Below are 13,224 nucleotides of genomic sequence, written 5' to 3' on the forward strand. Positions count from 1 at the left end.
TTTTGCAATGGAGAAACTTGGCAAACATAGCCTCAGTCAGCATCAGTAGTGGTAAGTACTCTTGATAATGATGTGATGGGATTGGCACTTTACCCCTGTGGTTGGCTTCCCCCAAACCCATAATCCCAGTCTAGTCATGAGAAAAACAGCACATTCCAGTAACGAGGTATCCTACGAAATTCTGACCAATACTCCTTAAAACTGGTGAGATCATTAAAAACCATGGGGCCAGCATTGTGGTGCAGTAGGTTAAGCCACTGCCTGTGATATAGGCATCTCATATAAACACCGGTTCATGTCCTGGCTGCTCCACTTCCTGATCCAGCTCTCTGCTAAATGGCCTGGGAAAGCAGTGGAAGATGGCTCAAGTGCTTAGCCCCTGCCATCTCCAAGAGAGACCTGGATGAAGCTTCTGGCTCCTGGCTTCATTGTAGCCATTTGGAGAATGAACCAGCAGATAGGAAAATCTCTCTTTGTGTCTCTCCCTCTGACTCTTCCTTTCAAATCTTTTTAAAATAAATATTTTTTAAAATCATTAAAAACCAGCAAAGTCATAAGAAATTGTTCTAGCCAGAACGAGCCTAACAACACCTGATACAGTGAAGGTAATGTGATACCATAGATGGGATCCTGGAAATCTGGAGCTAGTATTACAATGTCACAGGTAAAGCTACCTTCTGCAACACTGGCATCCCATATGGGTGCCAGTTCATGTCCCAGCTGCCTTCTTGGGATCCACCTCCCTGCTAGTAGCCTGAGAAAAGCAGCAGAAGAGGGCCCATGTACTTGGATCCCAGAACCCACATGGGAGACCCAGGTGAAGCTCCTGGCTCCTGGTTTTGGCCTGGCCCCAGCCCCTGCCGTGGTGGCCATCTGAGGGGTAAACCAGCAAATGGAAGATATTTCTCTGTCCCTCTCTCTCCATAACTCTGACTTTCAAATACATATTTTTTTGAAAAAAAAAATCTGAATAAAATTAAGTTCTAATTATATGTATCGGTATCGAGTCATCCATTGTAATGTACCAGACTAATAAAAAACATTAAAAATAGAGCAAGCGCCGGCACCGCGGCTCACTAGGCTAATTCTCCGCCTTGCGGCACCGGCACACCGGGTTCTAGTCCCGGTTTGGGTGCCGGATTCTGTCCCGGTTGCCCCTCTTCCAGGCCAGCTCTCTGCTGTGGCCAGGGAGTGCAGTGGAGGATGGCCCAAGTACCCTGCACCTATATGGGATGCCAGCGCTTTAGGCCAGGGAGTTAACCCGCTGCGCCGCAGATATTTCACAGTGTGTTCTTGTCACTTATTTTCCTTTTCTTTTTAGATATTTAATGTATCTGTGCCTTAAGACTTCTGCTGTTTTTAAAGTTTGCCCACAATGTTAACCCTAATGTTCATAGACAGTATTTGTTCTTTTCTTGCTTTTTCGGGCCACATTTTCTGTTACTGCCTTTAGTTCTATCTCACATTCAGATAATTCCTTAATATCTTACCAAACACACCTGTAATTTGTGATTGTAAACAGTGAAAGTCTGTTATTTACAGGCTAGTTATTACAGTTTTCCTCCTGGGAGCTCTGCAGTCTGTCATTAATGTAGATGAGTATAGTATGAAACATTTGCTAGCCTAGAAAATAACTCTATTCCTATCTTTACCGACAACTTTCTACCCTCTGATATATAAATGTTTATATTGTTAATATTCCTCATAATTTGTTTACTTTCTCTTGGGTCTCTTAATAATTCCAATTTTATATTGGTATTATGTGTTTATTAAGAAAGTAATTTTGCATTTTTTTTTCAAGTCAGAAATTCAGTGTTTTCCTTCTTTCATTGGTGTGTTTGTTATTCAGTTATTCAGTTACCATTCTTTAGGACTTTGAGTGAAACAATGTTGATCCATATGATTTAGCAAAGATGGCTTTTAGGGAAAGTTTTCTCTGTCCGTTTTCTTACTATGTAATCAGACCCTGATACCTCTTCCTGACAGCTTCAGCCTTTCTTCAAGAGCTTGCTCTAGTTTCTTCCTGCTTTAGTTCCTGCACACGACAGTTTTCATTATTACCCTTTTTTTTGGGTGGGGGGGACAGGCAGAGTGGACAGTGAGAGAGACAGAAAGGTCTTCCTTTTCTGTTGGTTCACTCCCAGTATTACCTTTTTAAAATATTTTTGATCGTGTACAGCCTTGCTGTGGACCCAGTGTCTCTCTTGGATTATTACTATAGAATAATCATACTGATTATAGTGCTGGAGATTTTATGCCTACCGAGTAATTTGGTAAGAACCCTAGAAAGCCAGTACTTTTGTTATCTCAACCTTATAAATAAGAAACCGATGCAGGACCAGTGTTGTGGTACAGCTGATTAAGCTACCTGCTTGCAACGCCAGCATTGCATATCAGAGCACAAATTTGAGTCCTGGCTGCTCCACTTCAGTTCTCACTCTTTACCAGTGCATCTGGGAGTGCAATGAAAGATGGCCCAACTACTTGGGCCCCTGCCACCCACGTTGGGAGACCCAGGTGGAGTTCTTGGCTCCTAATTTCATTCTGTCCCAGTTTGTTGCAGCCATTTAAGTAGTGAATCCGTGGATGGAAGATCACTGTGCGTCTCTTCCTGTCTGTGTGTATCTGTCTCTCTTGCTCTGCCTTAAAAGTAAATAAATAAATCTAAAAAACCAAAAACACAACAAGAGAGGTCAAGCAGCTTATCCTACGTGCTATAGTTAGTGGAAGATAAAACTTGGACTGACTGCTGCTTACAAATTTTTCTGTTAGTATGTCCCCAGTCAGGCCCCATGTGCATTTCTGCCTGACTTGTCCCCACCTCATTCTTCAGTCATAAGGCTTCACTTCACCTTCTTCTGTTTCCCATGTACTTTCTCAGCAATGACACATTTTCACTTTCAGCCTGTGTAAGCTCTGCTTCTCCTTTTTACAGCTTTGCTCAGATACCATGCTAGATGCCTGTACTTCACCTTCCCAATTGAAGTGTTTGTTTTTCTTAGTCTAGGATTTTGTTTGTATTTCATTTTTGGCATTTGCTTTGTCATGTTGTATAAAACTTATTTTTATTTCTGTTTTCCTGTTAGATTATAAGCTCCTGAGAATAAAGCATGTTTTATCCCTACAAACTATGGGACCAATACCTTGTACTTAGGAGACATGCAAGAAATGTGACTTTGTAAAAACCATTTCATTCATAGAAATATTTTATTAAATGTTTTATTTTTATGAGGATGGAATGTCTAATCCTTTTAAAATAAGTTCTTAAGAATAATTACAACCAAGTTATGAGAATATTTTATTCAGTCCAATAATGTAATAAAATTCTGTAAAATTTTAATTTTAAAATATAATTTGTGATCCTGATTTTTACTTTTCAGTTGAGAACTCTCATTAGTTAGGTGTATCTAAGTCATTGTTTTCAACTTTTAAAAAACTTAACTTTAGCCGCGGCTCACTAGGCTAATCCTCCGCCTAGCGGCGCTGGCACACCGGGTTCTAGTCCCGGTCGGGGCGCCGGATTCTGTCCCGGTTGCCCCTCTTCCAGGCCAGCTCTCTGCTGTGGCCAGGGAGTGCAGTGGAGGATGGCCCAGGTGCTTGGGCCCTGCACCCCATGGGAGACCAGGAGAAGCACCTGGCTCCTGGCTCCTGGCTCCTGCCATCAGATCAGCGCAGTGCACCGGCCGCAGCGCGCCGGCCGCGGCGGCCATTGGAGGGTGAACCAACGGCAAAAGGAAGACCTTTGTCTCTGTCTCTCTCTCTCTCACTGTCCACTCTGCCTGTCAAAAAAAAAAAAAAAAACTTAAAAAAAAAAAAAGGATTGATTTATTTATTTGAAAGGGAGAGTTTACAGAGAGAGAAGGAGGGAGAGAAAGAGATCTGCCATCCTCTGGTCACTCCCCAGATGGCCACACTGGCTGGGGCCGGGCCAGGCCGAAGTCAGGAGGCTGGAGCCAGGAGCTTCATCGCAGTCTCCCACGTGGGTACAGGGACCCAAGTATTTGGCCATCTTCTGCTGCTTTCCTTGGCCATTAACAGGAAGCCGGATTGGAAGTGGAGCAGCCACAGCTTGAACAGGCGCCCATATGAGATCCCAGCACTGCAGGCAGAGACTTAGTCTATGCCACAGAAATGCCCCCCCCCCAAAAAAATACGAGAAATTTTAGAGATATAGAAAAGGTTTCTCCAAAAAGACAATTAAATGTCAGAAAATAAGATGAAGCTGGGTTAGTATCTGCATATAAAACATAAGTAGACTACAGACATGGTTGTGCCTTTTCACTGGGCAAAGCAAACACAAGAACATGATTAGTTCTGTGATCGATTGTTCACGTTATAAAACCAACCAGAGAAATTTCTTTTGTGGATCCTCACAAAGAAGGGTCTCCAGATGAAGTAGGTGGAGCATGTCCTCAGCGACGTCCCTCCAGTGGATGCACTTGCGGGATGGTATGGTGTGGCTGATCCCTGGCAGGCCATGCTGCAGAGGTGGTGTGTGTGTGTGTGTGTGTGTGTGTGTGTGTGTTTAACAGGCAAAGTTAGACAATGAGAGAGAAAGGTCTTCCTTCTTTTGGTTCACTCCCCAAATGGCCGCTACAGCTGGCATGCTGCGCCGATCCGAAGCCAGGAACCAGGTGCTTCTCCTTATTTCCCATGTGGTTCAGGGCCCAAGCACTTGGGCCATCCTCCACTGCCCTCCCAGGCCACAGCAGAGAGCTGGACTGGGAGAGGAGCAACCGGGACAGAATCCGGTGCCCCAACCGGGACGGTACCGGTGCTGCAGGCAGAGGATTAGCCTAGTGAGCCACGGTGCTGGTCAGCTGCAGAGTTTTTAATGGGCATTTTTTCCTGAGATCTAAAGAATTTTGTAGAGTATTATGTCCTAAGGTGCTGGTAATTTAGAGCATAGTCTCATTTTTAAAAATGTATTCAGGCTAGTGCTGGGCATAGATGGTAAAGCCACTGCCTGCAGTGCCAGCATCCCATATGGCTGCTGGTTCTAATCACGGCTGCTCCACTTCTGATCCAGCTCTCTGCGATGGCCTGGGAAAGCAGTAGAAGATGACCCAAGTCCTTGGGCCCCTTCACTCATGTGGGAGACCCAGAAGAGGCTCCTGGCTCCTGGCTTCAAATTGGCACCAGCTGTTGTAGCCATCTGGGGAGTGAACTAGCGGATGGACTCTCTCTCTCTCTCTCTGCCTCTCTGTAACTCTGCTTTTCAAATAAATAAATAAATATTTTAAAAATGGATTTAAAAATTGAACTTACTTATATAAAACAGGTACTTTAAAATACACTCATTATTAATCATAAAAATTTTGGAACACATACCTTCAAATGTAATCCATATCATAATCCTCCAAAGGAAGATACTATAATGAATCATGTATTGTAATTACAGAGAATAGACTTAAAGAAGAGATACTAGATCAACACTGGAGGCTCTAGGTACATTTTGTAGAAAAATTGGAATTAATAGCCTTGTGAATTATTGGTCTTCTACCTGCTCAGGTTCAGTAGACCTTAACAGAAAGATGGAAGTGCTTTGTATGTGTGTTGTACAGTATTGTAGCTGGTAGCCAAGGTGGCAGTTGGGTGTCTGTAATGTGACCAGAGTGAGTGAAGAACTTCATTTTTCATTTAATTTTAATTATTTCAAATTTAAATACCTGCATGTGAATAGAAGATAACCATGTATTGAATAATGCAGATATAGAGAATGGGAAAGACTTTATCATTCAGGCTATGTAAGAATAGAGTAGCAGTAGGACTATAGTCTCCATCAAGAGCTGAATATAAAAATCCTATATTTCTGGGGCCAACAGCATTGTGGTGTAGCAGGTTAAGCCACTGCCTATGACACAAGCATCTCATATGTGCACCACTTTGTGGTCTCACTAGTCTACTGCCAACCCAGCTCCCTGCTGATGAGCCTAGGAAAACAATAGATGATGGTCCAGGTTCTTGGACTGCTGCCAGCAAGGTGGGAGACCCAAAAGAAACTCCTGGCTCCTGGCCCTGTTCTGGCCATGGCAGCCCTTTGGGGAGTGACCATGCGGATGAAGGATATTTGTCTTTACCGCTCTAACTCTGCCTTTCAGATAAATAAATAAATCCTTTAAAAAAAGAAATCCTGTATTTCTAAGAGAAATGTTTTAAGATAATGATTATTTAGTTGTAAATTTACCTTATCTTGTTGACCTTTAAAATTAACAAGGATACTTGAGTATGGACTCTCCTTTTTATTTTAACAGTTTTTTGCAAGTATGTGTTAGAATAAAATATTCCATTAAAAGCTTTTTTATAAGATTTAAGTCATTTACTTATAAAAATAGAAAGCCATGGATAAACTGATACAACATCATTTTCCCACAGTTTCCAGAATGTGGATTCTTTGGCATGTATGATAAAATTCTTCTCTTTCGCCATGACATGAACTCAGAAAATATTTTGCAGCTGATTACCTCAGCAGATGAAATACATGAAGGAGACCTAGTAGAAGTTGTTCTTTCAGGTAAGTACGTAGCTTTACTTTTTTCCCAAAGAGTCTTTTTCTGTACAAAATGCTATATTCAATCATACTTAGTCTGGGTATTAGAATTGCTTATTTCATTTATAATATAGTTACTGTGTGATTTTTATTTTCAGGAAGGTTATATTACAAATGAGAAAAAGTAGGAAAATAAACTGAATTATTTGAGAGTTACTCAGCTTAGGGAAAGAGCAATTGAACTGAAAGGGAAATATATTCTTTTCTCTGAGTTGAAGAAATAAAACAATTATACTGAAATTTTGTTCCCTTTTCCCCATTTCTGTAAAGAGCATAGAAGAAGAAAATTCAGGTTCAGAAAAGAGATTCAGGAAAAAAGGAGAAACAATGAAGATATGGAAGAGGAAACTACAATACTGGATAGAGTTTCCGTGGCTTTGAATAAATGCTCTTTCCCCATTTTTCTCTTGGTCTCTTTTTCCACCTCACTCATTTTTGCCACTCCTTCCTTAGCTCTATTTCTGATCTCATCCGACAGCACGTGGCAGGATTGTTAGGGAGTAGTATAAAGGAAGAAAAAATGCCATAGTAATAATGTAGATAGCAGATCTGCAGCACTTTTTATTGAATAAGAAAAGAGGACTAAGAAAAGAAAAGAAACAAGCTGGCTGGCCAAGGACCCAGAGTCCTGCTACACTTTTGCCTCTTCTCAAATTCACCTTTGAGCCGATTTTTTGAGATCCTTTCTATCACCTTTTCTTGTTAGTCTCCACTCCTTTGGTATTTCTGGTCCTCCCATTGACCTATCCACCTCATCACTCATCTTTTACATCACAACCACAAACCATCTGCATGCTTCCCAGTCTCTTTTTCCTTTGTAATCCTACTGGGCTTCACTCTGTCCTCCCTGGAGGTCATGCTCATATCCGTTCCTTTGCTATGGACCCTTCATCAAAACACAGAACTATCCACTAATGACTTGCAGTTTGAGGTGAGAAGAAAATCTTTGTCTACTATTGCAATTGCTCATTTAGGAGAAATGAATCTCTTTTTTTTAACCATTAGGACTGTGGAGAAAAGACAAGAGAATGTGTATTGGAGTTAGAACTTTTCTGTTCCCGCAGAAACGGTGCTTATAAATTGAAGTAAAATTTCACAGTATTTTTTAATATTCTATTTTCCACCGTATTATAAATTAACCCATTAAAAATATCTTTTTGTTTGTTTGAAAGGCAGAGAGACAGAGACAGACAGGGATCTCCTTATGCTGGTTCACTCTCCAAATGCATGTGACAGGTAGGGCTAGATTGGGCCAAAACTAGGAATCCAGAATTCAGTCCAGCTCTCCCACCAGAGTGGAAAGGACTCAAGTACTTGAGCTGTTACCTGCTGCCTCCCTGTTGTACATTAGCAGGAAGCTGGAACCAGGGGAGTAGAACCAGGACTTGAACCTAGGCACTCCAGTGTATCAAGTGACCCACCTCCTAAACTTTTTTTAATTGGGTAAAATAGACCTAACAGCTGTTTTTCACCTTGTCAGTATGAGAAAATGCTTTTGGAAAACAAAGGCACTTAAAAAATTTATGGAAAATGAAATTAAAGTTTATTTGGGCACAAAAAAATCAATTTTTAAAAATATTTATTTATTTGAAAGTCAGAGTTACACAGAGAGAGGAGAAGCAGAGAGAGAAAGGTCTTCCATCCGCTGGTTTACTCCCCAAATTGACTGCAAGAGCTGGAGCTGTGCCAATCCGAACCCAGAAGCAAGGAGCTGCTTCTGGGTCTCCCACGTGGGTGCAAGGGCCCAAGGACTTGAGCCATCTTCCACTGCTTTCCCAAGCCGTAGCAGAGAGCTGAATCAGAAGTGGAGCAGCCAGGGCTGGCACTGCGGCTCACTAGGCTAATCCTCCACCTGTGGCGCCAGCACACCGGGTTCTAGTCCCAGTCGGGGCGCCGGATTCTGTCCCAGTTGCTCCTCTTCCAGTCCAGCTCTCTGCTGTGGCCTGGGAAGGCAGTGGAGGATGGCCCGAGTGCTTGGGCCCTGCACCCGTATGGGAGAGCAGAGGGAACACCTGGCTCCTGGCTTCGGATCAGCGCAGCGATGGCCGTAGCAGCCATTTGCGGGGTGAACCAACAGAGGGAAGACCTTTCTCTCTGTCTCTTTCTCTCACTAACTCTATCTGTAAAAAAAAAAAGTGGAGCAGCCAGGACTCGAACCGGCACCCATATGGGATGCCGGCACTTCAGGCCAGGGTGTTAACCTGGTGCGCCACAGCTCTGGCCCCAAAAATCATTCTTTAAAAAAAAAATAATGTGGGCCGGCGCTACGGCTTACTAGGCTAATCCTCCGCCTTGCGGCGCCAGCACACTGGGTTCTAGTCCCGGTCGGGGCGCCGGATTCTGTCCCGGTTGCCCCTCTTCCAGGCCAGCTCTCTGCTGTGGCCTGGGAGTGCAGTGGAAGATGGCCCAAGTGCTTGGGTCCTGCACCCCATGGGAGACCAGGATAAGTACCTGGCTCCTGCCATTGGATCAGCGCAGTGCACTGGCCACAGTGCGCCGGCTGCGGCAGCCACTGGAGGGTGAACCAATGGCAAAGGAAGACCTTTCTCTCTCTCTCTGTCTCTCTCTCTCTCTTGCTCACTGTCCACTCTGCCAGTCAAAAAAAAAAAAGTGTGTTTTCCATGAATTTATTTATTTATTTATTTAGACACTGAGAGAAAGGTCCCATCCTCTGGTTCACTCCCCCAAATGCCCACAATGGCCCAGAGCGGGCCAGTGCCAAAGCCAGGAACTCAGTCAAGGTCTCTCACACGATGGCAGCAACCTTCACTGCTGCCTCTCAGTGTCTGCACTGGTGAAATACTGAATTGGAGCTGGGAGTCCAATCCAGGTACTCTGATGTAGGATATGAACATCATAACCACTAGGCCAAATACCTGCTCCCTAAACTAGTGTCTAAAAATCAAAGTATTAAATGCTAAATAAAATTTACTTTTATGGTAAGGTGAAACTGGCAGATAAAACAATGATTCTGTGTACTTTGACATAAATGAGTATGGTGAGCATTCCTAATCTCATAATAACAATTACAAATATGGGGTTTATTTAAATGCTTTTCTTTTTTGAAAGCTTTGGCCACAGTAGAAGACTTCCAGATTCGTCCACATACCCTCTATGTACATTCTTACAAAGCTCCTACTTTTTGTGATTATTGTGGTGAAATGCTCTGGGGATTGGTACGTCAGGGACTGAAATGTGAAGGTATGTGCCCTAAAATTTTTTACTCCTTTTGTAGGATTTTACATGTACATTCTTTTATTGTTGATGAAAAAACAAGATCAAGTTGGTTACTGAATAGTAGCTAACCTTTAGAATTGGAGAGATTGAGGGCCTGGTCTTAATTCTGCGACCTACTTATTCACTCTGAGGATCAGTTTCTCTGTAAAATATATCTACTCCATTGGTTTCATAATGACTCAGTAAGGTAAAATGGGAAAATATTTGGCTCAAAGTAGTGATTCAGTAAATATTAATTTCCTTATTTTTTCTGAATTAGAATTATTAGGGGGAGCACATAAGTACACATTTTGATTAAGAAGCACTTCTCTGAGAAGGAAAAGTCAAACTATGTCTGTAGGGCCAGAGGATAAGTATTTTAGGCTTTACTGGCCATATGATCTGTGTTGTGACTGACTATACTCTGCTGTTGGAGTGTGATGTTAACCTTATATGTATGGAAACAAATGGGAATGGCCATAGTCCCAGTTCATATTTATATTCCCATATTCATATTTAGGAATGTTGAAATTTGCATTTCATATAATTTTTGTATCACAGGAAGAATTTGGTATGCAAGCCACAGTTTGCTGACCTGTGCTTTAATCCAGTGTTTCTCAAACTTTACCTGGCATCATAAACCATACCTTGCTGGGCCTTATCCCCAAGATTCCTAATTTATAGCTCTATGGGTTAGAGGGCAAGAATTGCATTTCTAATAAATTCCCAGATGATTGCCTTAGATACAACATTTCAAACACCACTGCATTAGCTAGCTTAATCTTTCTGAATAAATCATTCTGTATCTTTCCTGTTCTTTTTTAAATTGTTTGCCTGTCATTTTGCTAAGTAAGTATTGCTGCCAGAGCAAAAGTTAAAGAAGCAGTGATTTTATTTATTACACTTAAATAGTAAAGTTACTTTAATATTTTTTAACCTTTTAAAATGTATTTAGGTTGTGGATTAAATTATCATAAACGATGTGCCTTCAAGATTCCAAATAACTGCAGTGGAGTGAGAAAAAGACGACTGTCCAATGTATCTCTACCAGGACCTGGCCTCTCGGTTCCAAGACCCCTACAATCTGAATGTGTACCACTTCTTAGTGAAGAGGTATGTGTTCTAAGATAACAGAAGGACATTTTACTAGTTCTTCCTGTGTTTATGGAGAGTTTATGACAGCATCTTAAAAACACATGTTATATGCTAAATAATATTACATTTGTACACTTAAGGAACTTTTGTGATCATGGAAAGAGGGCTTGGCAATAGTAATGAATTGCAGTTTATACTTTGGATTGCCTTATTTATCACGTGGACCATTGCATTAGTGCTTAACATTATCCTGGCTTCTGGTTTCCAAACTGTATTTCGTCTTATACTTGACAGAGTTTCCTAATACACAACTTTGTTTATATATCATTCCCTACTAAGAAACCTGTATATATTTTGTTTCTGACAATCTGCACTATTCAGCGTTCCCTGAACACACCCTTGCTTTTCGACCTTTGTTTTTGTTGTCCATCCTACATGGTTTTTCCTGGTTTGAAAGTCACCTTTCCTGATTTTACCCTTACCTAGCAGTTATTTATTTACTGGATGCCATCACACTTTTCAAACATTCTTGATTATATGTGTTACAGTCAACCTATTACCATGTGTGATTCTGCTCCCAAGAGTTTATAATCTATTTAAAGAAGATAATATTTAGTTCTTTAAAAAAAGTGCCCCATTATACCCTACACAATGTCTACTGCTCTGTAGGTACTGAGTGATGAATGAATGACTCTACCAGGCCTCACAATATGAGGTACATCAAAAGATCTGTACCCATGAGAGATGATTGCAGTGCAGAATGGTTAATTGACTTGTTTGGAGTCACAGGAAATTGGTAAAGAGATATTAGAATTGAAAATTAAACCCAGATGTCATTCTTCTGAAATTAATGATTTTTTTTTTCCTAAATATGTTGGACTTCTCAAGGGTAAAGGGTAAAGAAATATTTCTTGGGGCCAATAGTGTAACACAGATGATTAAGCCGCTGCACACAAGGCCAACATGCCATATAGACCCTGGTTTGAATCCCAGTTGCTCCACTTCCAATCCAGCTCCTGTACCTGGAAAGTAGCACAGATGATCCAAGTAATTGGCCCTCTGCCACCCAGGTGGGAGACCTAGATGTAGTTCCAGACTCCTGGCTCTGGCCTGGCACAACCATTGCCTTTACAGCTGTTTGGGATGTGAATCAACAGATGGAAGACTGACTCTCTCCCTCCCTCCCTCCCTCCCTCCCTCTCTCCCTCTTTCCCTCTCTCCCTCCCTCCCTCCCTCTCTCCGTCTCTCTACTTCCTCCTCCTCTCTGTAACTCTGCCTTTCAAATAAATAATAAATCTTATTTAAGAAAAATAAAAAAGAATTGGGACCAGTGTTGTGGCATAGGAGATAAAGCCGCCACTTGCCACACTGGCATCCCATATGGGTGCCGGTTTGAGTCCCAGCTGTTCCATTTCCATCCAGCTCCCTGCTAATGTGCCTGGGAAAGCAGTGGAAGATGGCCCAAGTCCTTGGGCCCCTGTCACCCACTTGGGAGACCCAAATGAAACTCCTGGCTCCTGGCAAAGAATTTCCTCATATGTTTAACAAATTCAAATGATTTTCATCAATAGACTATAATCTTACCATCTAGCTGTATCTTCATGAATGGCAAAATCAAAGCTTTGGACAGTTTTCTTGATACTTTCATCATGTGATTTTGTCACAGTAAAAACCCATGAAGTCCTTTCACAAAAGTCCTGTATTTACATATTGCTTAACACTGGTGTGAAATTTTTATTATTTTTTAAAATTTATTTTTGTTTTATTTGAAAGACAGAAATACAAAGAAATCTTCCATCCACTGGTTCAATTCCCAAATGCCCACAAGAACTGGGGCTAGTCCAGGCAGAAGCCAGGAGTCCAGAGCTCAGTCTGGGTGTCCAATGTGGGTGGGAAGCACCCAAGTATTTGAGCCACACCTCTTGCTTTCCGATTCACATTAGGAAGCTGAATCAGAATTGGAGGAACCAGGACTCAAACAAGATACGCTAATATGAGATGCCATCATCCGAAGCAGCAACTTAACTGCTGTGTAAAACATCCACTACGTACAATTGTTAATGTAGAGAGTCCTATGGCTTTAGAAACTGAAAATCAGGGATTATTATAAACATATGGAAGAAATTGGGTAACAGTTAGTAGTAAGAAAATTTGTTTTATACACAGAACTGCACAGTTAATGTATCTAGGAATGAGGACTACAGGACACAGCTGTGATTTTTTTTTTTTAAGATTTATTTATTTATTTTAAAGAGTTACACAGAGAGAGAAGCAGAGGCAGAGAGAAAGGTCTTCCATCCGCTGGTTCACTCCCCAGTTGGCTGGAATGGCCGGAGCTGCACCAATCCAAAGCCAGGAACCAG

At 41.8% G+C, this 13,224-nt stretch overlaps 1 protein-coding gene across 2 annotated transcripts in view; it reads left to right on the forward strand.

Annotated features, from left to right (window-relative positions):
* Nucleotides 1–13,224, forward strand: part of PRKD3 (protein kinase D3) — a 109,971-nt gene that overhangs the window by 37,087 nt on the left and 59,660 nt on the right. For both annotated transcript variants that reach the window (XM_051839691.2, XM_002709918.5), the window contains exons 3-5: nucleotides 6,376–6,514; nucleotides 9,620–9,751; nucleotides 10,722–10,879. In XM_051839691.2, coding sequence (XP_051695651.2) covers nucleotides 6,376–6,514; nucleotides 9,620–9,751; nucleotides 10,722–10,879 — 429 coding nt within the window. The remainder of the gene's footprint in view (nucleotides 1–6,375; nucleotides 6,515–9,619; nucleotides 9,752–10,721; nucleotides 10,880–13,224) is intronic.

The sequence above is a fragment of the Oryctolagus cuniculus genome, chromosome 2 (assembly GCF_964237555.1).
Source record: "Oryctolagus cuniculus chromosome 2, mOryCun1.1, whole genome shotgun sequence".
NCBI lineage: Eukaryota > Metazoa > Chordata > Mammalia > Lagomorpha > Leporidae > Oryctolagus > Oryctolagus cuniculus.